This window comes from Phocoena phocoena, chromosome 20 (assembly GCF_963924675.1).
Source record: "Phocoena phocoena chromosome 20, mPhoPho1.1, whole genome shotgun sequence".
Lineage (NCBI taxonomy): Eukaryota > Metazoa > Chordata > Mammalia > Artiodactyla > Phocoenidae > Phocoena > Phocoena phocoena.
This window is the reverse complement of record NC_089238.1, coordinates 12,822,622-12,845,307: the sequence shown is the minus strand read 5'-3', so window position 1 is coordinate 12,845,307 and position 22,686 is coordinate 12,822,622. Positions and strand designations below refer to the sequence as shown.

Genomic DNA, 22,686 nt, shown 5'->3' with positions numbered 1-22,686 from the left:
CATTCTCTCTGACGACCTTGCTTCCTTTTCCAGGAGCCTGGAGAGGAGTGGCTAGACCAAGACCTCCCCCGATGTGAGCAGGTGTCCTCCTCCCTGCACCACCCATTGCCACCACGCCAGGGAACATCCTCAAGCCCTGGCCCTCAGGGGAGAGGTAACAGGAGCCCGCAGCCGAGACCATGTGACGGCGCTGGCCCTTGCCACCGCCGTCCCCCCCACCCTGGCCCCAGGCCTGGCACCATGATGTTCCGAGACCAGGTGGGCATCCTCGCTGGCTGGTTCAAGGGCTGGAATGAGTGTGAACAGACAGTGGCCCTGCTGTCACTTCTGAAGCGGGTCACCCGCACCCAGGCCCGCTTCCTACAGCTCTGCCTGGAGCACTCACTGGCGGACTGCAATGACATTCACCTGCTGGAGTCGGAGGCCAACAGTGCTGGTGAGTCTCCAGCGATGGGCACACAGCAGGAGGGAGACCTGGAACGGGAACAGATATCAGGTGTCTGAGGAGGCCTACCCAGCAATGGCACTAAGAAATGTGGGTTCTAGGCTTGTTGGTAGGTGAGAAGTCCCTGACCTCCCAGGTCATCATCATGGCTCTTCTGAGGCTTAGTTGCCAGAAATCCTCAGACATGGAATGGGGGACTCCTGGGGGAGTGCAGTGCAAACTAGAAACTACCCATAACAGAGGAAGGATCATGTAGGGTGGCTGGTCTGGGCAGCCAAAAGGAACAGACTAAAGTCATTACCTATGAAAGGGGGACGGAAGGTGAGCATTAGTTCATTTCTCAAGCTACAGGACGTCAGAGCTAGGAGGAAATTTTAGAACTCTTCCAAAATTCACATGTCATCTTATACTATTCTTTACCCCCTCAAAGGTAGGTTGCACCTAAGGCATAAACAGCTTCAAGAGAGTTTTGAATTTAGATATAGTCCATATCAGTTTCCTGAACACTCAGTAGAGAAGTGCTCTTTGTCCCACGAAGTTGACATTGGGATGGGTGAGCTAGGCTTTGCTAGAACCTCTCCCTCAGGCCCCAGGTCTAGCTAGGAGTCAGTCCAGAGAACCATCTCAAGGGGCACTGCTGAAGCCATTCTGGCCTTCTGGGCCTCCACAAGGCTGGATGGAGAGGTGTTGACCTAGGTGACGGGTGGGAGTGATGGAGGCCAAAGAAGAGGGGGAGTATGTGCACCTGAAAGCTAGCTGGGGAGGGGACCCCAGGACCCCATGTAGCATGTGTCCAAACTTTTCCCATGTTCTTCCTCAGGATAACGGTTCATATTGAGTCCCTACAACAAGCCAAGTACTGGTTTTACTTGTATAGTAACTTTGAAAACAGTGTTCTTTGGTGGCTCTAGAGTCAGACTGTCGAGGTTTAAATCCCAGTTGTGTCACTTGCTGTATAATCAAGTAACTTCACCTTTCTGAGCCTTGGTTTCCTCTTCTTTAAAATCAAGATGATAACTGTGCTTCTAGGTTAGTTACGATCCCTCTGAGAACAGTGCCTGGCATGTACTAAACACTCAATAAATGTTAACTGTTATTTTTATTGTCAGTAACTCATTTAGTCCACGCAACAACTTCACGAGATAGGTAATGTTGTTGTCTCCATTTTATAGGTGAGTAAATCAGCATGGGCTGCTAGGATTGGGATTTGGGGACCCCCAGAGCTGCTTCCTTCCTCTTCTCAGGCCTACCCGTCTTAGCAGCAGTCACCTTCATTTTTCTGAGTTTTTATGTACAATTCACAGAAGCACCATGGCTGTAGGGGAAGACAGTTCCTCAGGCCAGGAATCATCAGCTTAAGTCCCTGTCTTGCAGACAGTGGGCAGCAGGAACCCAGCTTGGCTCCAGCAAGCCCAGACCTCAGCTATTTCACAGCCCTCCCATCCTCCCCACCAGGGAGGGTTCCCCTCTGCTCTAGCACCAGGGCAAGCATTCTGAGGTTGTGGTATGGCTCTGCCCCTAGAGTGGGGGCTCCTTTGGGGCAGGCCAGTGTCTTAAGAAGCTTGGTCACACATCTCCACCACCCCATCCTGAGCAGGGAGTTGGGTGAGCACTGGGTGCCAATCCTGGCTATATATCAGAATCACACCCGTGCTTACTGCTATTTATTTATTAGAGCATTTTTAGTTTTTGCTTTTGTTTTCAAAATTTGTGGTAAAATCAAACCATATGAAAGGTAAAAAGTGAGGTCCCCTTCCAGACTTCCACGTTCCCAATTTGTGTATGTTTTATGAGATATTCTGTGCATGTATGAGCACATACAAGTTCTCCCTTCAGCTTTTTCATTGTTTTGATTGTTTTAGCACAAAGAACATTGCACATATTAACCAATTTGCTTTTTTCACTTAACAGTATTACTTGAAGATCATTCCATATTCAGCACATACGTGTATACCTCATTGTTGTTAATGACTGCTTGATTGTAAGAATAGTAAGGTAACAGAGCCTGACCTGTGTATCAAGCAGTACTTTACTACCTTTATTACTCGTAACCCTCACAACAGCTCTGTAAGGAAGGTCTTTTAACTCCCCCATTTACAAACAAGACTGAGGTCTGCAGAGATTAGTGGCTTGCCCTGGGTTGTACAACTGGTCAGAGGTGGAGCTGGAATTTGACTTTAAATTTCTTCCTCTTGATCAGTAGGCTCTACTGCATGGTTATGTTTGGTCTTACTCTTATAAGCAGTGCTGTAATGAGTACCCTTTAAGCATCTCTAGGATAAATTTCTAGAATTCTGTGGGACTGCTAGTTTGAAGTTATGTACGTTTAAAATATTTGTTGTTACCACATTGCCCTTGAAAGACATGGTACACTTTATACCATGGTATACTTTATGCCTGAGACCCATCTCAGACGGTTTACATTAAGATATTGTGGTTAATGCCTGTCCTTGAGAACTGCTGTGGAATGAGTTGACTAGTGAATGAATATATGAATCAAGGTCTTTAGCCATAGCCCCATGTCAGGTGGTGAGAGGAAAACAAGTTGGTACTTAGGTGGATGGAGAGTTAGGGAAAACTTAAAATGAGGGAAGAGAGGGAGGGCCATGGTGTGTTCCAGAGTCAGCAGGAAGCCTGCCAGGATTAGAGCAGAGCATGACTGGAGAGAGAAGTGATCACAGAGGTAAATCCTGTGGGGCCTTGAAGGCCTCTTCCTAATAGACATTGGGACTCCAAGACTGTGTCTCCTGTCTCCCTCCCAACCTCAGGTAGAGCAGCTGCCCTGCCTTATTTGTGAAGGAAGGAGCTGCTTCCTGGGCTTGGAGGCCTGCATCCTTTTGGAGGCCTTGGAGGAGCTCTGTATCCTCTGTTCATTACGGCTTTCCCATCCCACTGTGTTTCCCAAATTTGCATCATCAGAATCACCTGATGGGGGAGAATGTGACCTAAAATCCAGATTTCTGGGCCCCCAACCCAGACCCACTCAATCAGAGTCCTGAGAGGATAGGCCTGGTAGTGGGTACCCAAGTTCTCTTGCTGACCAGGCAGTTTGAGAGATGATGCTCTACTGATGATTCATTTGTCATGGGACATGAGAATAGGAATCAGGACACCCAGGAGTTCTAGATCAAGCTCTGCCACTAACACCTTTTGTGATGTGGGCCAGCCCCATCCCTCTTGGGCCTGAGGATTCACTAGACAGTACGGGGATTGTTCTAGATACTCTCCAAGTACATCAGTAGCCCTTAGTATTTTATGGGGTGGGCCCCTCAGCGAACCTGTCCCTCCTTCCCACCAAGATGCACACTTACCCCACAAACCAAATCTTCAGTTCATTTGGTCTACCAATTCTGGATAAGGGTTGCCTATAACAGGGTCTGAAGCTCTTCTTCAGCTTTTCAGATCCCATCAGGCCTGGAGGGCCAAACAGTGAGGCAGATCCTCTGCCATTTTCTGGGTTTATACTCCATGTCCCACCCATCCAACCCTGCTACTTCCTTCAGTTCTCCCAGGGAGACCCTGGGTTCAGGTTTGGGTCAGAGCTGCCAACCCACCCATCTCCTTCTCAGAAAGGGCCAGGGAATGCAGAGAGCTCAATCTCGGTGAGTGGGTTCCAATGCTGGCTTCATGTCAGAGTCACTTTATAAAAAGAACCTGAGGCCTCGGTCCTATCTCCAGAGATTTTGGTGTTTTTTAAGCTCCCTACTTGGCCCTTGTGTGCATCTAGTGGAGAACTACTAGTTTTGATGCTGACACTTGATTCTGGGTGGGCCCAGGAAGGTGGTGAAGGTACTGTCACATGACCTACTGGGAGTGGAGAGAAGAGGGGCATGGAAGAGGCTCTGGTCTGGGCTGTGTCCCTTCCTCTCAAGCAGCTAGGAGGGTGTAGGGAAGTCCCCCAGCCCGGGCAGCCAGCATTGGTTTCATGGAAGCAGAGTCTGAGATAAAACCTGGGAACAGAAAAGCAACACCCAAGGGTCTCTGGAACAGGGAAGGAGAAGCCCCAGGTTTCCCCTTGTCATTATCCCTGTTCCTTCTCTCAGTGCTGTCTTCCCTGCCTACTTGGAGCTATTACAGTAATCCTACAACCCACCCCACTTCCCATGCTGACTTGGACTAGAAGGGTGGGGCCGGGGAAGCTGAAATCTCCTTCCCTCCCTGGTCCTATAGCTTCCTGGGCCACATTTCCTGCATTTCTTCCCTCCGCCTGTCCTCTGAGTCAGAGTCCCCCTATCCAGCAGGTTTAAGCCCTGCCCTCTCTGGCTCATCGAATCTGGGTGGGGAAACCGAGGTCAAGAAGGGGCTGTGGGTGAGTGAGTCACCCAAGCTCAACTCTAATGCCTCCACCCTCCCCTTTCAAGCTCTACTAACACAGTTCATCAAACAAAAATGTGAACCCCCTTGCCCTCCCCTATGTTTGTGTGAGATGGGATGAAGCATAGAGGGGCATGTTTGGAGCCAAAACGCATCCCCTCTGGCTGGTGCCTCAGGCTGCCACGATTGTTACAACAGCCCAGCATGTAAAAATGGATTTGCTCTTACGGCAGTCTCCAAGATATATTTGGCGCCTGTGATTTGCCAGCAACCAGGGTCATGACCTACTTAGCTCTGGTCACCTGGCCAAGGAGAGCACTCATATGCAGTCTCCCTCATCCTCTCTGGAGTCCAGGTTTGCAGCTTGGTGAGCAGCAGTCATTGACATCACAGCATTCCCCAGTCCCCTCCCCCATCCACCCACCTCCAGAATTTCATCATTGCTTGTTGTGCCTCTAGCTCAGAGGAACCAGAGACGTGTCTGTTTTTGGTAAATAACTGCATGAAATTCCCCACCCCTGTGGGGAATCTGAAGGGGGAGACCAGATGTGCCCTCCTGTGTGAATTGCTCCCTCCAGCCCCGAAATAGCGTAGGCTTTAGATCTTCAACCATCAGCAATGACAGTAATAGTTGAAATGCATGGAGCACTTAACACAGATCAGGTGCTTTGCACGATTGTCTCATTGAATCTTTACAATAACCCTGTGATGTAGGGGCTTTTAACTACCCCCATTGTACAGAAGAGGAAACCAAGGCTCAGAGGTTTAAAGGACTGGCCCACAGTTATGTTGACCTACGTCTTAGAGGCAGAGCTAGATTTCGAATCCAGGCAAGTTTGCCAGTTGAACTTGTACTCTTTACTCAGTATACTCTGCTAGGTCATGAGACAGAGAGACCTGAGGTCAAGGGATCCTAGACAGGGCACATTATACACACAAAGACACCACTACCTTCCAGGGGACCATCAGGGTTCAGCTGTGCAGGTATTCATTGGGCCTCTGCTGTGCCTCAACTCTGGGCCAGACTTTTCTGCCCTGGGCAGGAAACTAGAAGTTCCATCCCTACCCATCATCTGCAGCCCCTGCTGGGCTCACCCCAAGGAGCCTGAGGCTGTGCAGATTCCTTGGACCAGTTCCAGTTCTCTCTGATGCTTTCCAGTCATGGGAGGCCCACCCTTCCCAGTTCACCGCTGTACAGACACATGAACACACATTTCCCTAGGGTCAGCCTCCATTCTTCCAAAACCACTCTCCCCTTTCATTGCAGTAGAACAAGGTCCTTCATTGAGCCCAACCCTTGGGGCTCTTCTGTCATGTCCCCTGGCAGTACCAGAGGAGAAGCTGTGTCCCTTAGCCCTGGCAGTACTCTGGGGTGGGGGAGGGACTAGACAAGGCTTCTCTCTGTCCCAGATGCCTCTGGCTACCCTGCAAGGCCTGAACAACAGCGATTGAGAGCATCAGGGTAGGGCTAAAGGGGTAGGCCAGCTCTGCTGGAGGAGAAGGGAGAAACACACCAATCATTGAGTCACATACTAAGTGCTTACTATGGGCAGACTCTGTCAGGTGCTTTATATTCATTGTCTCCCTAAATCCTCTCAGCAGCCCTGTAATCCCTCTTTTACAGAGGAGGAGGCATATTGCCCAGGCAACTATACCACACCTGGGATGCAAGTCCTTAACTTTCTGTCCCTAATCTTCAGTCACTATATTTCTTCTTCCTTCTCATCAAAAACTAAAAACTCAGGGACTAAGTCAGGAAAATGGAGTACCAGGGAGGTCCTTCCCATGTGATCCAGTGCCAGATGGAGGTGGGAGAACTCAAAAGGTGAAGACTCCCTGAAGTCAGGAAGGCTTATCCCACCTTGGAAAGATCTTTAGATATGGAGCTGACCTAAGAGATAGCTTCATGGTCATGGGGAGCTAGTTCAGGAGAAGATGGATGGAGGGAATGAGGTTTCCTAGCCTTGTGTGGCAGGTCCTGAAAGGGATCTTGAAAGCCAGGAACAGGGGGAAGAAGAAGATAGGCGGCATTGGAGAGATAGTAGAGGGTTGTGGGTAAAAGTTCCTCCCAGTTTTCGAGGCAGAGGGACCTGGGTTCAGATCTTGGCTCTGTCACCTTGGACATCACCTTCCCAAATGTATTTTCTCATCTACAAGATGGGCGTGCTAAAGCAAGAGTTGAGGTGAGGATGAAAGACGGTCATGTTCTTAGCATGTGTCTGGCTCAGAGTAAATGGTCAGTAAATATCCATTATTACTATTATTGTGTAGTATTACTCTTCGTTCTGTTTTGGCCAGTACTGTGGGCATAACATGGCTCTGAATAAATGGATGAACCCTTGAACACTTTAACAGGGGTTCTCTAGGAAGCTTGGGTCAGAGAGGCCCAGGCAAGAAAATGTGCATTTATATGGCCAGGAGTTGAGAGGTGTATGTGTTTCATTTTCTTAGAGCTACAAATGTAAGAATTAGTTATGTGAATTCCCAAGCCATAAATTTCCAGACAGGTCATTAAGGGAAAGAAATGCGTGAAAAAGGTATTTCTCAGGTTTTTATGCAAGGCTTCCAGTGGCCAGGTGTCTGGTCTGTAGTGTGGCCAAAGGAGACCAGAGGTCCTTGGAAATTGGGTTGAGACACCAACAGAGACAGAGGGATCCAGATCAGGGCTCACTTGAAATCCAGATGGCTAGAATTCTGAGGCCCTCCTTCTATACATGCCCATTCCCAGCCTCTCTGTTTCCTTGTCCGGGAGTTGGCTTATGCCTTGAGAATCTCTGTGGGTATTCAAAAGGAAGGAGCCCCTGTAAGATATAATAACCATGGTGTTAGAAATGACAGCTGATGTTTACTGAGGACTTACTTTGTGCCTTCCTTTGTGCTTTGGTCTCAATTCATAGCAACCATGCCAGGTAGGAATGATTGTGAGCCCCACTTTACGGATAGAGAAAGTAGAGCTCAGTGAAGTGATCACATTTACATCAGTAAGTAGGAGAGGAGGGACATAAGCCACATCACTGCCTGTTCTTTTTCATCACCCACCCCTCTGGGGTCCTAGCTCTGTTCGGTTAGAACCAGCTCCTTTGTCCCTTTCCAGGACCTCACCAATATCCCAGTAACTCAACTCTCAGAACTTCCTTGTTAGGTGTTTGAAAATCATTACGGTGGCTATAGATATGAGCTCATTTGCCCAAGAGTGAGGGCAGGGTTGGTCCCAGTCTTTGATCATTGTCTCTTTTCTCAAGTATTGGTATACTTTGTTCCTTTCCCTTGCCCCATCAGCATTACCTGCCATCCTCCACTCCATTGAGCTAGTCATGGAAGTGGTAACAAGGTTTTCAAGGAGGACAGTCAGTCCTGTAACAGTTCCTTCCTGAGACCTCCTTTTTTTTTTAAATATTTATTTATTTATTCATTCATTCATTCATGCTGTGTTGGGTCTTAGTTGCGGCATGAAGAACCTTTAGTTGCAGCATCCAGGCCCTTAGTTGCGGCATGCATGTGGGATCTAGTTCCCTGACCAGGGATCGAACCCGGGCCCCCTGCATTGGGAGCGTGGAGTTTTACCCACTGGACCACCAGGGAGTACCGAGGCCTCCTTTATGTGGCTAGCTTGGGGCCTTATTCTTGGGGAGCTCACTTCTGGGTAGAGAGAGGAAGCCTCACTCATCTTCACAGGACAGACAGGCCCTCAGACGATGGGATGGGAAGGAGACATCACCAGCTCACCAGGGCGTGGAGTAGCCACAGAAGGCTTCCTGGAGAAGGGCAGGTGTAGGCAATCCCTAAAAGAAGTAGAATTTGGATAGGAGGAAGGAGACTGTTGCAGGCTAAAGCGTTGAATCTCAGCCTGAGTATGGAAGCTTGGATGAATATGGCATGGAGAGAGCCCCAGGGAGGATGGGGATATCCTAAACCAAGTTTTTATCTGGAGGAATAGGAGGTGGGGGAGTGCCCTGGAAATGAAGGTGATGTTGGGCTAGGAGCTCTTGAACTTGAGTCCATTGGTGCTGGTTGCCATCATAAGCTCCTGGTCAGGAACATGATATCCTGGTGTGCTTTAGGAAGATCACTCCATCTGGGTGTATGGGATGAATTGGAAGGGGAGAATCTAGAGGCTGAGTCCAGTTTAAAAAGCAACAGTAAGCATTTATTAGCTATGTTCTGCATGCCAGGCCACTTCCCATTCTTTCTTAGCTTCTTGAATCTCAGAGCGACACTGTGAGTCGGGTACTGTAATTATCTCCAGAATTTTTCAGGTGAGGAAATCAGTGCTCTGTGAGGTTCAAGCGACAGAGGTCCAGCTAGTGAGCTGGGGAGTCCAGACCATCTGATTCCAGGTTGTTTTGTTTTGTTTGGCCGAGCCATATGGCATGTGGGATCTTAGTTTCCAGACCAGGGATTGAACCTGTGCCCCCTGCAGTGGAAGTGTGGAGTCCTAACCACTGGACTGCCAGGGAATTCCTGAGCACAAGCTCTTAACCACTGTATTCCGTTGTCCTCCAAGTCAGGAAAGAGGGTGTTTTGATAGTCAGGGGAAAGCAGGTACAGGCCATGAAGATAAAGAATGGGGATACAGCAAGAAGAGCAGGCCTGGGGGCAGCAGGAGGGGCTCAGATTCCAGAGTAGCAAGTTTGGCTTATTAGGAGTCATAGCAGGTTTCTGAGAGTGGGAGTGATGGAACCAGAAAAAAAATTACTCTGGAAGCAGGCTGAGTGTGTTAGATATCACCTGTATGAGGGACAAGGTCGGAGTCATGAAAGGAGAAGGGAAATGAGATTGGAGCTGAGGGAGCAGGCTGTAGGCACCTCTCCTGGTTTTATGGGAGTCCCCCACCCTGGCTCCCCTGACATTCCCTCTTGTCCCCTCTGCAGCCATCGTCAGCCAGTGGCAGCAGGAGTCCAAAGAGAAGGTGGTGTCCCTCCTGCTGTCCCACCTACCCCTGCTTCAGCCAGGCAACACAGAGGCCAAGTCGGAGTACATGAGGCTGCTGCAGAAAGTGCTGGCCTACTCGATTGAGAGCAATGCCTTCATCGAGGAGAGCCGCCAGCTGCTCTCCTATGCCCTCATCCACCCGGCCACCACTCTGGAGGACCGCAATGCGCTGGCCCTCTGGCTGAGTCACTTGGAAGAGCGGCTAGCTAGCGGCTTCCGCACCCGGCCTGAGCCCACCTACCACTCACGCCAGGGCTCGGATGAGTGGGGTGGCCCTGCAGAGCTGGGCCCTGGGGAGGCAGGACCAGGCTGGCAGGACAAGCCACCCCGGGAAAATGGACACGTGCCCTTCCACCCACCCAGCTCAGTGCCGCCAGCCATCAACAGTATTGGGAGCAACGCAAACGCAGGTGAGGAGGTGGGAGTCCGGGAGGCCATGCCTACTTGAAAAGGGTCGGACCGGGCTCTCTCTTCACTCGCTCTGTGTCCCTGGGCAAGTCACATAACCTCTCTGGGCCTCAGCTTTATGAGACAGTGCAGAGGTTGTGAACTGGCATTCCCAGAGCCATTTCTGACCTGCAGGCATGTTTTATTGAGCTCAAACTCAACAAAACTTTGGTTTTTGTTTTGTTATGTTTTTAAATAAATTTGGTGATGTAAGGAATTGGGAATTTTCTCCTAAAAATCTGGATTTTCAGCTTCTCTTGAAAAGTCAAAAGATCTGGCAACTCAAGGCCTGTATTCCTGGTGGCAACCGTAAGATGGAGTTGAATATTGGTCACCGCCTTCTGACCCTGCACATGTGTCCCAGTCGGCCTCTGCCCCTACCATCCCACTTTGGGCATGTATGATAACTGCCTGACTTCAGTTATAGACCATCATAATTTGAGGTCCCTTCCAGCCCAGACATTCTGGATTTTTGTATCTGGCTGCAGCCTACAGACTCATTTCTGAGAAATGTATGTTTGTAAGCCTGTTCATATTAGGTGTAACTCATGCTGCAAGGCATTAGTAATAGTAGGTAACATTGTTGAGCATTGACTGTGCTAGGTACTCTTTTATAGGCACTTTTCAGGCATGATCTCGTTTAATCCTCTTCACAACAATATTATTAGCCCCATTCTGCAGATGAAGGCACTGAGACTCAAAGAGCCGAAGGTCTTGTATTCAAGGTCACAGAACAAGTGGTGGAACTGGCCAGGGTTTAGACCCAGGCAGTCTGATACCAGAGCTTGCATCTGACCACTGTGCCATCCTTCAACTAAGTGGCCTCTTAGCAAGCACCCGCAGAGGCTGGGGTCAGCGGGAGGAGCTGGTATTCCAGTGAGTTTTTGAAATATTAGTTGAACAGTATAAGGGAGAATGGCGTTTCCAAGGATTGATGAGGTGACAGGACCTGACTTAAAGCAAGAAGTTTCCAAATTTAACCTCAAGGTGGCCGGCCCCTTTTTGCAGGCACTGGTTAAAGCAGGCCAGGAGTGGGTGGCAGTGAAATGTTACCTGTGCCAGTGGGTGGGGTGAACCCTGGGTCTTCATTGCCCAGCTGTGTGGCACCTGTTACATATCAGTTACCCCTGAGCCTCTTTCTTCCCCAGCTGAATATGGATATCCTGGTCACCTGCCTCCTTCCAAGATGCTGGCAAGAATCAGGGAAGATAGAGGGGTAGAAGGGTACTTCTGGGAACTCTAACAACCCAAGGTGTCTTGGACCTTGTTTTCTAGTCTCAGAGCATGACAGTTTCTGGGTCCATGTTGGGAGGGTATATTAATAATCATAATTCTAGCTAAAATATATTCAGCGTTTAGTCTTTGCCAAGAGCTGTTCTGAGAAGTTTATACTTATAAATTCATTGGCTGAGGCACAGAGGAGTCACTTGCCCAAGGTGGTGTAGCCAGAATTTCAATCGAGGCAGTCTGGCTCCTCAGCTTATATTCTTTGTTACTGTGCTACACTGCCCCCACCTAAAAGTGACCCTCCCGAAGATGCTTATCAAGGGGAGGGGTCACCCATGCAGGGTGCCCATACAGTCCTTCCTCCCCACGATGGGGACAGCAGCTTTAGAGGACCAAGCTGGAACAATGTTAAATAGGGGATTTGAACTAGAAGAGGAAATGGGCATTCCAGGTACAGGGCACAGCATGAATTGAAGGTATAGGGGTGTCAGATTGGAGGGGACAGTATGCAGGCATGTCTGGCTAGGATGGAGAAGTGCGAGGATTTAAATGAGTAATAGCAGTAGCAAATATTCATGTTTACCCTGTGCCAGAGACTTCACATGGAAGTGGAGACAGAGAGGGAAGATGAAGTGACTTGCTCAGGATCATGAAGTTAATAGATGGCAGAGCCAGAATTTGAACGCAGGTCTGTCTTGACTCTCAGATCTCAGTATGTTAGGGCCACATTCAGAGGGGGCCTTGAAGGCTAGGATGAAGCTTTTCAATTTCAATTTCAAGCAGTTGCAGGAAACAGGAAGCCATTAAACTATTTTTGAGTGGGGAGCAAGGATTGGCCTGTAAGGGCAGGCAGGGTGGGTTTGGGGTGCTGCCAAGGACAGGCCAGGGCTTCTTGGAGAGTGTGAGGCCCTGGATGTCTGGCCGGCATTCCTGTTTTTATGGTTCTCATGCTGTGGCCAGCCTCCACCCCAGTGTGGCTCCAAAAAGGGCTCCTCAGGAACTGCACAATCGTTCCAATCAGGATAATTTCCAGCCCTCTCAGCCTCGCCTTCCCGCTTCTTGGTTGAGAAGGGAGGAAGGAGGAAGCCAGGAACACCAAGACAGGCAAAAAAAAAAGGCCTGTGTTAAGGGTTACCCAGCCCCCCCCAGGACCCAGAGGGTGACATCTTCTAGGAGTCCAGAGGCTTGGAGGAGTCCCTTGCAGAGAACCCCAGAAGCCACAGATAGGGGGAGGAGGCTAGCCTTAGTGGGTGGGATCAATGCACTGCCCTCTCCCTCAGGTGACTTCCTGGCTAGGATCATAGATAACTGTCACAGATGAGGGAAGGTGCTTTGGGGACCTGTACCAGGCTGGTTGTCCTTCTGAGGCTGGGTGTCAGTGTAGCACTGGCAGGAATCCCAGCCTTTCCATCAGAAACGAGGCTGGGGTTCTTCTGTCTCTGCCTCCCAACTCTTTGTGGGAACTGGGACAAAGGACTTCAGTTCCCCAGGCCTTGATGTTCTCACCTACCCAGGGTGAGGCTTTTTGGCTTTGTTTCCTTTTCTTTTTTTGACTTGAGATACTTCTAGATTTCCTGTGTCAAGCTCAGAGGCCCCCTTAGCACCCTTAGGATGGTCGGTGCCCTCCTTTTGGACTTAGTGAAACTTTGAAAGTTCCTGTGTATCTTGCCCTGACCTGGAGGTACAGAAATGATTGGGCAGGCTTGCAGCCATCCTACAGAAGCCCAGAGTCCAGTGTGAGGCAGGCTAGTGAAGGGGGCAGTAAGTGCTGGACTTGAGGTAGCACAGGGGCCCAGGGAACACAGAGGAAGGAGTCACAGAAGAGGGAACACTTGAGCCAGGAGTGAAGGCTGAAGTGGCTGGCAGATAAGGGTGGACGAGCGGTGAGCTAGGGGGAGGGAATAGCACTTGTAAAGGTCTGGAAGCTCATGGGAACCTGCCCTGTCCTTAGAATGGTTAAAAATCAAGTTGGATCCTTTTTCTTACCTCAGGAATGGGATGGATGGAGGGTGTGAAACATCCTGTGGATGAGGGCCTGGATTCACTCTGATTTGGGCTCAGTGTAGGAAAAATCTTTGGGAGGTGGTGAAGCCCAATAACAGAGACGTTGAGGAAGCAATTTATGTACTTCATTCACTTACTTTGCAAGTAGTTGTGAAGAACCTCCTCTAGTCGAGGCCCCATTGTAATTACTGAGGATACAATGAAGTTTAAGACAGGACAGGGCCCTGCTGTCACAGGTCTTGTAGGAGGGGCGTACAGTTAATAAGCAAGTGAACAAATAACTAGATACGGTCATCTCAAGCTGTGATAGGTGCTGTAAGAAAGATAAGGCAGCGGGGCTTCCCTGGTGGCGCAGTGGTTGAGAGTCCGCCTGCCAATGCAGGAGACACGGGCTCGTGCCGCGGTCCGGGAGGATCCCACATGCCGCGGAGCCTGCGCGTCCGGAGCCTGTGCTCCGCAACGGGAGAGGCCACAACAGTGAGAGGCCCGAGTACCGCAAAAAAAAAAAAAAAAAAAAAAAAAGATAAGGCAGAGTGATATGATAGGGGGTTGGTGGGGGACAGCTACTGCTGACTGAGGGTTCAGGGAAAGCCTCAGAAGAGGTGATTGTTTGAGATGAGACCTGGGGGAGCCAACTGCTAAGATCAGGAGAACAAGAAGAGCGGGCAAGCACAGAAGTCCTGAGGCTGGAACAAGCCTGAGTGTTCCAGGAACAAATTGGGGCGGCTGTGCGGCAAAGGCTAGAAGGGCTTGAACCAAAGGGGTGAGTCATGAGAGATGAGAAGTCAGAGGTGAGCAGGGCCCAGATCCTGCAGAGCCTTGTAGGTGTCGGGGGAAGAGTTTGAATTTTATTCTCAGTGCGAAGGGAAGCTACAGGTAAGATTTAATCGGGGACTGACTGGGTCAGATTTGCATTTTTAAGAAGGATCAGTGTGGCTGTTGTGAGTTGATTATAGGCTGTAGGGGGCAAGGATGAAGGCAAGAAACCGGTGAGCAGGTTGTGACAGTGATTCCAGCTAGGGACGCCAGTGACTTGGCCCAGGGTGGTAGCAGAGGAAGTGGAGCGGTTCAGAGAAGTGGCTGAGAGCTTGCTGATGGATTGGGGGTGGAGGAGTGAGGGAACCAGCAGTACCTGGTAGGTGGTTCCCCTCAGACCTCAGGGTCCCTTCCTCTTGTTGAATTCCAGGGCTGAGCTGCCGTCCATGGCACTGACCAGGGGGACACGGTCTCCTGTGGTCAGATCCCCAAGCCTGACCTCTTGCCTCTCTCCCCCTCCGGCCAGGTCTCCCCTGCCAAATCCACCCCAGCCCGCTGAAGCGCTCCATGTCGCTCATCCCCACGAGCCCCCAGGCCCCTGGTGAGTGGCCGAGTCCAGAGGAGCTTGGGGCCCGGGCTGCTTTCACCACGCCCGACCACGCACCCCTCTCGCCCCAGAGCAGCGTGGCCTCCTCTGGCAGCGAGCAGACGGAGGAGCAGGGCTCCAGCCGGAACACTTTTCAGGAGGACGGCAGTGGCATGAAAGGTACAATGTGGGAGAGTAACACTAGGACCCTCCTCAAGAGGCTTCCGCAGAACTTACAAGGACAGAAGAGAGCTTGTAGCTGCCACCCCACCTGTCCTGTCCCTCCCCACCCAATTCTTCCTCTCCCCCACTCCATCCCCGAGAAGGGGACAGGTCTGAGGAGAGTGGACAGGCCCTGCCCTTAGGGCTTAAGACTGGGCAGAGGGACCCCCACAGGTCCCAGTCTGATGGGGGAAAAGCCCCTGCCCTCAGGCACACCAGTCTGACAAGAAAGCCAGGACACAGAGGTAACTGATGGAATAGAGGTTCCAGGAATACTTTTAAAGACATCAGAGGTCATCCTAGTACACATCCAACCCAGCAACTCAGGAGGATCGGGTGTTCTGACCAGGGAAGGCCACCTGGAAGGGTCTGGCTGGACAGAAGAAGGTAGCTTATGGACCCTTGGCTTCTCCCTACCTCCTTCCAATTTTCTACAGCTTTCAAGGCTGCCTATGATTTATGCCTGGTCCTTCCCCACATCTGTCACCAGGGCCAGATTCCTGATCTTAGGCCCTCCCTTCTTTTCCACAGATGTGCCCTCGTGGCTTAAGAGCCTCCGCTTGCACAAGTACGCGGCCCTCTTCTCACAGATGAGCTATGAGGAGATGATGACACTGACTGAGCAGCACTTGGAGTCTCAGGTAAAGCCGAGGGGACCATCAGGGCGGGGTTGGGGGCAGTACCATTTTGACATTACCCTTGCAGCCCAAGCCTCCTCTGTCTCTTTGGGCCTTGTTGGGGCACCTTGAGTACCTCAGCCTCCCATTTCCAGCTTCCTCTCCCCTTCTGTCCTACCGCAGAATGTCACCAAAGGTGCCCGCCACAAGATAGCCCTGAGCATCCAGAAGCTGCGCGAGAGGCAGAGTGTCCTCAAATCCCTGGAGAAGGTGAGGACCTGCTATCCCCATCCAAGGCCGACTGGCTACCCAGTGGTGCTAGTGGCTGAAGTCTCTGGGTCAGCCTTGTTGCCTATGTGGCCCCCACCTCGGGACCTCCGCAGCCCTAGGGAACCAGGGTCCAAGGACCAAGTGCAGGTCGGATCACAGGGTTCACTTGCTGTGGCTAAGCTAAGAGGCTCTCCTCCCTGTCTGTCCTGGCCTGTGTCTCCAGAATCTTGTTTGTTGACTCAGCCCCTCTCTTCCATTTCACTTTTCCATCTCTGACAGCTCTTTCTGATAGAGCAGAGTGTCTCCCCTGTGTGCATGATCTCTCTTTCCAGTTGGTTGTTTCTTATCCGCTCACTCTCCTCACACATCTGCCTTGATTTGCATCCCTTTTTCCCTTTCCCTGCCACTTACCTTCTGGTTTTTGCCCCCTTCAGTGTCTTAGTCCAGATCTCTGGGTCTGAATCTGGTTCCATCCTCGGTGGGACCCTGAGGCCCCACCTTCTAAGCTCCGTGGGACTCTACCTTGAGGGGGGAACAGGGACTGTGTATGTACAAATGTGTGTGTTTGTGCATGTGTGTGTGTGTATGCTCTGGCAGTGCCCTTACCTGCCTTCTCTGTGTGCTGGAACCCAGGGTCCCACCAGCTCTCTGCAAGGACTGTTTGACCCCACATGTATAGTCATTCTATGTAGCTCTGGGGGTTGGCATGTGACCCAGGCTGTGTCTTCCCCACTCAGGATGTGCTGGAAGGCGGGAATCTGCGAAACGCTCTGCAGGAGCTGCAGCAGATCATCATCACCCCCATCAAGGCCTACAGTGTCCTTCAGGCCACTGTGGCTGCCGCCACCGCCACCACCTCTACTGCCAAGGACGGGGGCCGGGGGGAGCCACCGCTGCCAGGTGCGGAGCCTCCCCTGGCTCACCCTGGCACAGACAAGGGCAGTGAGGCCAAGGACCCTCCAGCTGCAGAGGGCTACCCCCCTCCACCAGCTCCAGCTCCCACTGATGGCAGTGAGCCAGCCCCGGCTCCCGTCGCTGATGGAGACATCCCCAGTCAGTTTACACGGGTGATGGGCAAAGGTGAGACCACCCAGGGCCCAGCAGGAAATTCTGGGGCAGGGGGCCAAGTGAACCCAGGCATCAAAGGTCAAATCCAGTTTAAATGATGGAAGCAAAACTTTTCAAAGCACTCTGGGGATTAGAGCACTACAGAGAGTGGCTAAGACTGAGATGACAGGGCCCCTGCCCTCGGGTGCATCCAGGCTGATGGTGGGAGACAGTCCTTACCCTCAAGGTGTCTCCAGCCTGAGCAGAAGATGGGACATTGTGTCAGTGGAAACTGCATACAGTAAGGAGTGAAGAGATAAGGCAAATCCATCGGCTCTTTCAGAGGGGACTGAAGTGCACGGGATGGGTGTGGTGAAGCTCTTAATGGTGAAGCCTTTTCCTAAGGCAGCACAGTGTAGGCAACTTGACACTTGGGGTTAAGTTGTTTCTTTTTTTTTAATAAGTTTGTTTTCTTTTTTTTATATATAAATTTATTATTTATTTACTTTTGGCTGCATTGGGTCTTCATTGCTGCGCACGGGCTTTCTCTAGTTGTGGCGAGCGGCGGCTACTCTTCCATTTCAGTGCGCGGGCTTCTCGTTACAGTGGCTTCTCTTGTTGCAGAGCACAGGCTCTAGGTGCGCGGGCTCCAGTAGTTGTGGCGCGTGGGCTCTAGAGCGCAGGCTCGGTAGTTGTGGCTCACAGGCTTAGTTGCTCTGCGGCCTGTGGGATTTTCCCGGACCAGGGCTCAAACCCGTGTCCCCTGCATTGGCAGGCGGGTTCTTAACTACTGCACCACCAGGGAAGTCCCAGGTCTAAGTTCTTTTAGCTGAGTGGCCTGGGACAAGTGACTCAACCTCTCTCAGCCTCAGGCTAAAGATGCCTACATTGATGAGACTGTTGCAAGACTTAAAAAGGAGAAAAGGTATCATTTACTTCACATCTGCTTTATGCCAGGCACTGTGCTGGGCACTTTATATATCCTCGTGATAAGCCAGGTACAGTGCTTGGCACATAGCTAGTACTCATCCAGCACGAGTTTCCTGACCCACCTTCTGTGCCACCCAGCTGGGCCAGGGAAGCTGGAACATGGCAGAGGGCACGCTGGTAGCTAACCTCCTGCCCTCTCCCATGTCCCCAAGTGTGCACCCAGCTGCTGGTGTCCCGACCAGACGAGGAGAACATCACCAGTTACCTCCAGCTCATCGAAAAGTGCCTGACTCATGAGGTGAGGCCTTCTCTAGGGGTCCCAAGAAGGGAAAGACTGCCCCATCACTCTCAGGACCAACATTCCTTATATAACCAATAGGGCCCTGCCTGACTGGCACGTGCCCACCTCTCCAGCCCTCATCCTTCCCAGTGTTGGGTTCAGTGGATGCCCCTGAGCGCTCATTCTTAGAGCCTTAGTACATAATCCTCTGGGGAGTAAGTCCCCCTCCTGTCTGCTGGCCCCTCAGATCTCAGTTGATACGTCTGTATCTCAGGGATGCCTTGACCAGCCCCTCATAACATCAGGTTTCTTGTGCCTCCTGTGCTTCTCCCTCACAGCATTTATCACTTACGAATGCGTGTGTATCTTCTCCCCAACTAAACTGTAAGCTCCGTGAGCACAGGTCACCTCTGTGTCCCAGCTTTGACCAGCACAGGCAGTTGATAAATATCTGAGCAAATGGATGGAAGGCAAATGTGAAAGAAGCACACACACCCCTTTCACCCCCCTAATTCTAGGCTTTCACGGAAACGCAGAAGAAACGGCTGCTGTCCTGGAAACAGCAAGTGCTGAAGCTCCTCCGGACCTTCCCGCGCAAAGCCGCACTAGAGATGCAGAACTACCGGCAGCAGAAAGGGTAGGCGGGCGGCCAGGGCACAGGGACTTCCCTCCCTAGGCCCTCGTTGGTTGACAGATAGTGCCTAGAGGGATGATTGCATTCTGGGCTGGGAATCCTGTTATACTCATTCAGTAACTGGGTGTCTTTATACAAGTCACCCAGTGAGGACTTTGCCATAAAAAAATCAGGTGGTCCCTGATTTTCCATTAGAATAGAGTGCTGAGCTGGCAAAACCAGCACATGTCCCCATAGCTGGCCCCTTGCCTGTCCCTTGTTCTCCTCACCTGTGTGCAGAGGACTCTGAAGTCCCTTCTCACTCCAAACAAACAGCAGAAATATTGTGCTTGAGAATTGAAGTTAGGAGAACTACTTTGAGTGGACTTGAGGAAACCTTCGTACACTCCCAGTCTCCATCCTGGGAGTACCCTTGGGGCAGGAGGAGACGATGTACAGAGCAGGGCCTTGCACAGGGAATCCCTGCTCAGAGCAGATCTGTGTTCTGTCTACCCATGGGGGCTGCCGGGGGCGGGGGGCGGTGAGGAAGAGGTGAACAGATGGGCCCCATCCACCTAAACTGACACCCTGCCTTCTCTCTCACAGCTGGGCATTCGGCTCCAACTCACTCCCCATAGCTGGCTCTGTGGGGATGGGGGTGGCCCGGCGGACCCAGCGGCAGTTCCCAATGCCTCCCCGGGCCCTTCCGCCTGGCAGAATGGGCCTTCTGAGCCCCTCGGGCATTGGGGGCATCTCCCCTCGACATGCCCTCACCAGCCCCAGCCTTGGGGGCCAGGGCCGACAGGTGAGCCAGCTGGAAGCAAAGGACCTGGCACTTCTGGGGTTGGGGTGGTGGTGCCTGAGATATGTGTCCATATCTCTGTGTCTGGGCCCAGCGTAGAGGGGAGGGGACGACTCTGCCAGCTCCACCGCTTCTGGGTCTGGGCCTCTTCCCCGCTCACCCACTGCTTTCTCTCTCCCATGCCACATGCAGAACCTGTGGTTCGCCAACCCTGGAGGCAGCAACAGCATGCCCAGCCAGAGCCGCAGCTCTGTGCAGCGGACCCACTCGCTCCCGGTCCACTCGTCCCCCCAGGCCGTTCTCATGTTCCCTCCAGGTACAGTGCCCACCCTTACGACTCGGCCTCAACAGCACCCTTAGCTGGCCTTTCTTTTCTCTTCTGGGTCTTGTACACACTATCCCTTGCATGTGTTCTGTCTCTCTGTCTTTCTGTCTTTCTCCCCCTCCCTGTCATCTCTCACTCCTCATTCCCACCCCCCCATCTCTCTGTCTCTCCCTCCCTGTGTCATAATCTTAGTGTTCATACTGGTCTCTGTCCCCGTCTTCTTCGAGAATCATTAAGTACTCAGTTTGGAAGGGTGGAGGGGATGAGACAGTCACAGCAGCCAGGTGTCTATAGAAGGGAGTCCTGCCTATCAGTCCACTGGCATTCTTTCAGGAGCCAGGTGACCAAGCAGGAACCAGTAGACTTCAGCTCTTGGAATGGGTTCTACACTAAAGGGTGGAAGGTCTGTCTTCCCCTCTGCTCACAGATCAGCCTAGAGATGGGAGATTAGAATGAGGGCAAAGTGGGCAAAAGGGAGGTTAGAGAAGCGCTAGCCCTGCCTTGCTCAGTAAGTCAGGGGTGACTCCCTATGCCAGGCCTGCTGCTGGGCACTGAGGCTGCAGAAGCAGATAAGGCTGGTTTGGAAAGGGCTGCCTCTAGAGAGAGCTCAGATTTGCCTGTGACCCTAAACTCTTCATGTCACAAATAGCCAAATCAATAGGGATTCTTTATGAGATTATGCGAACTGCCATCTGTGGGAGGCAGGAGACCCCATTTGTCCCATTCATTCTAGCACAGGGCTTGGCACATGGTAGGCATCTGTAAATGCTATTAAATGACTGGGTGGATGAATTACAGGAGTAAAAAATGAGAACAGTTCTTTTCACCAGTATGCCGTGTGCTAGACTGTGTCAGACAGCTTTTCTGCACTGTTGAATGAAATCCTCCCAACTGCACATGTGAAGGCCCTCATATTATTTTCATCTTATTAGTCATGAATCTGAGTCTCAGAGAGGTGATTTGCCCAAGGTCAAAAATTTTTTTTATTAAGGAGAGACAGTTAGATGGTCTGACATGGCTCATGGGTTCAGAAGGGAGGTCGTGAGAGGTGAGGCCGGAGCGCAAAAGAGCAGGGTCTTCTAAACCCAGGTAGAAAGCTTAGAGTTCCTCTGGAAGCAGTGAGGAGCCCAGGAAGGGTTTTAAGCAGTGGGTGGTGTCAGATCTGCCCAGGGACCTGGTGGGCTCTTGCCCAGGTTCCAGAACAGGAGGCCCTTTGAGAGACTGTATGAAGACCAGCCCCCATGGCTGCTGTCCAGATTTGCCGTGCCTGCTAGGCCTTCCCCAACAGCATCCTGACAGAGGAGCAAGTCCAAGTGGGAGGGAACGGCTCTAATTAAGCCTCCGCACCAAGTACAGAGCAAGTCATCAGTCAGGGAGCACGGGGCTGCCCAGTGCTCAGGGCAGATGCCCTCACTGTGCCCAAGGGAACGTGTAGTGTGTCCAAAATAGTCGTGGCCTCCAAGCAGCTCCCCCAGCTTTACATTACTTCCTGTCAGCCTTTCTCTGTGTTGCCAAGCCTCTGCCCTTGCCATCATCACCTCTGCCTGCTTAGTGGCACTCCCAGGCCTGTCCTTCAACTCCGCCCAGTCATACCTTCCATCCAAGTGTGTGCGTGTCTTACATTCTCTGTGTCTCTGTCTCTTGCCTTTACTTTCCCTTCCTCCCTTTCCCTCTCGTCCCCCTCAGCCTCTGCCTCATGCCAGCCTTTGTCTTCATGACTCTGCCTTTCACCCCAGTCTAGTTCTTACTGCTTCCATTCTCCTGTCTCCCACCCAGACTGCCCGGTCCCTGGGCCTGACCTGGAGATCAATCCCACTCTGGAGTCTCTGTGTCTGAGCATGACAGAACACGCCTTGGGTGGTGAGCATTTCCTCTTTCCCTGACCCAGCTCCCACCTACCCACCAGCGTCTCCACCTCTGAACTGAGCAACTCAGAGTCATCCTGAGGGGTCCCCAGGGGAGGCCGGACTCCAGGGAGGGCCCGACTGGGATGACAGGCTACCTGAGCACCTTTTCTTGGGCCTCCCGCCAGCTCCTGACCTTCCTCCCTTCCTCCCTTTCTTACCACAGATGGGACAGACAAAACCTCCACCATCTGACGGGACCCACAGCCCAGCGCACCCGTAGGCTCCCCGGGCGGCGGGCGGGGGCCAACCCCCAACGGGCTTCTCCGCGACAGCGAGAGGGTGGGCTGGCTCAGCTATACATTCTAATATTTTTCTACTCTCTCACCCTTTTAACTTTTGTTTAACATTGGCACACGCCTTCCTCACTCCCAGGCCCGTCGAGGGATCTCTGCTGAGGCCCAGGGAGGTAGGGGGCAGCCAGGATAAAGGGGGCAGGGACTAGCCAGCCTGCCTGCCCCCTCCTTCCCTCCTTCATCCCCCACCTGGCCCCGTCCCACCCCTGCCTCCTCCAGACTGCCGGCCACCTGCCCCTCCCAAGGAAACAGTCTCCCCCAGAGACTCACTGACCCACTATCTTGTGGGGCCTGCTCAGAACCATCTGACATTTGGGGAGAGATGAGTGAGGTAGATAATCTGCTCTCCCGAACGTTATTTGAGAGGAGCTGAGGAGATAAAGGCGGGTGAGGAGCGTGTCTGTCTTGGCGCACTGTCTCTCTCCCTCCCCCCCCCCACCCCCCCGCCCCCCTCACCTCCTTGCCGCCTTCTTCTTCCCCATTCCCATCATTCCCCAAGGACAGGAGCCACTCTCCTCTCACTCACCTCCTTTTGCCCCGTTTATCAGAGGTTCTCTGCAATTAATTTCTTAGGCCTATTTAAGATACATATTTATATAGTTCTTAACGGTTTTTCTCTCTGATCATTCCCTCTCATTTTTAGAATCCCCAGGCCTCTCTCTGAGCCAA

General features: G+C 51.8%; 1 protein-coding gene across 2 annotated transcripts; it reads left to right on the top strand.

Moving 5' to 3' along the window:
• Window positions 1–240: 240 nt before the first annotated feature.
• Window positions 241–22,119, top strand: SAMD4B (sterile alpha motif domain containing 4B). 2 transcript variants are annotated; one of them, XM_065898798.1, is made up of 12 exons: window positions 241–436; window positions 9,631–10,101; window positions 14,652–14,891; window positions 15,465–15,574; window positions 15,734–15,820; window positions 16,558–16,900; window positions 18,010–18,095; window positions 18,596–18,714; window positions 19,297–19,495; window positions 19,685–19,808; window positions 21,594–21,677; window positions 22,097–22,119. In XM_065898798.1, the coding sequence occupies exons 1-12, from the start codon at window positions 241–243 to the stop codon at window positions 22,117–22,119; spliced, it is 2,082 nt and encodes a 693-aa protein (XP_065754870.1). The 2 variants fall into 2 exon arrangements, with proteins under 2 accessions (XP_065754870.1, XP_065754869.1); XM_065898797.1 differs by lacking the exon at window positions 22,097–22,119 and adding an exon at window positions 21,888–21,916.
• Window positions 22,120–22,686: the final 567 nt, after the last annotated feature.

Excerpts from the sequence above, each read along its gene's own strand:
- SAMD4B (XM_065898797.1), top strand. The coding sequence starts at position 241 with ATGATGTTCCGAGACCAGGTGGGCATCCTCGCTGGCTGGTTCAAGGGC. Across the intron at positions 10,102-14,651 it reads TGGGAGCAACGCAAACGCAG|GTCTCCCCTGCCAAATCCAC; the intron begins GTGAGGAGGTGG and ends CCCTCCGGCCAG. Across the intron at positions 15,575-15,733 it reads AGCAGCACTTGGAGTCTCAG|AATGTCACCAAAGGTGCCCG; the intron begins GTAAAGCCGAGG and ends GTCCTACCGCAG.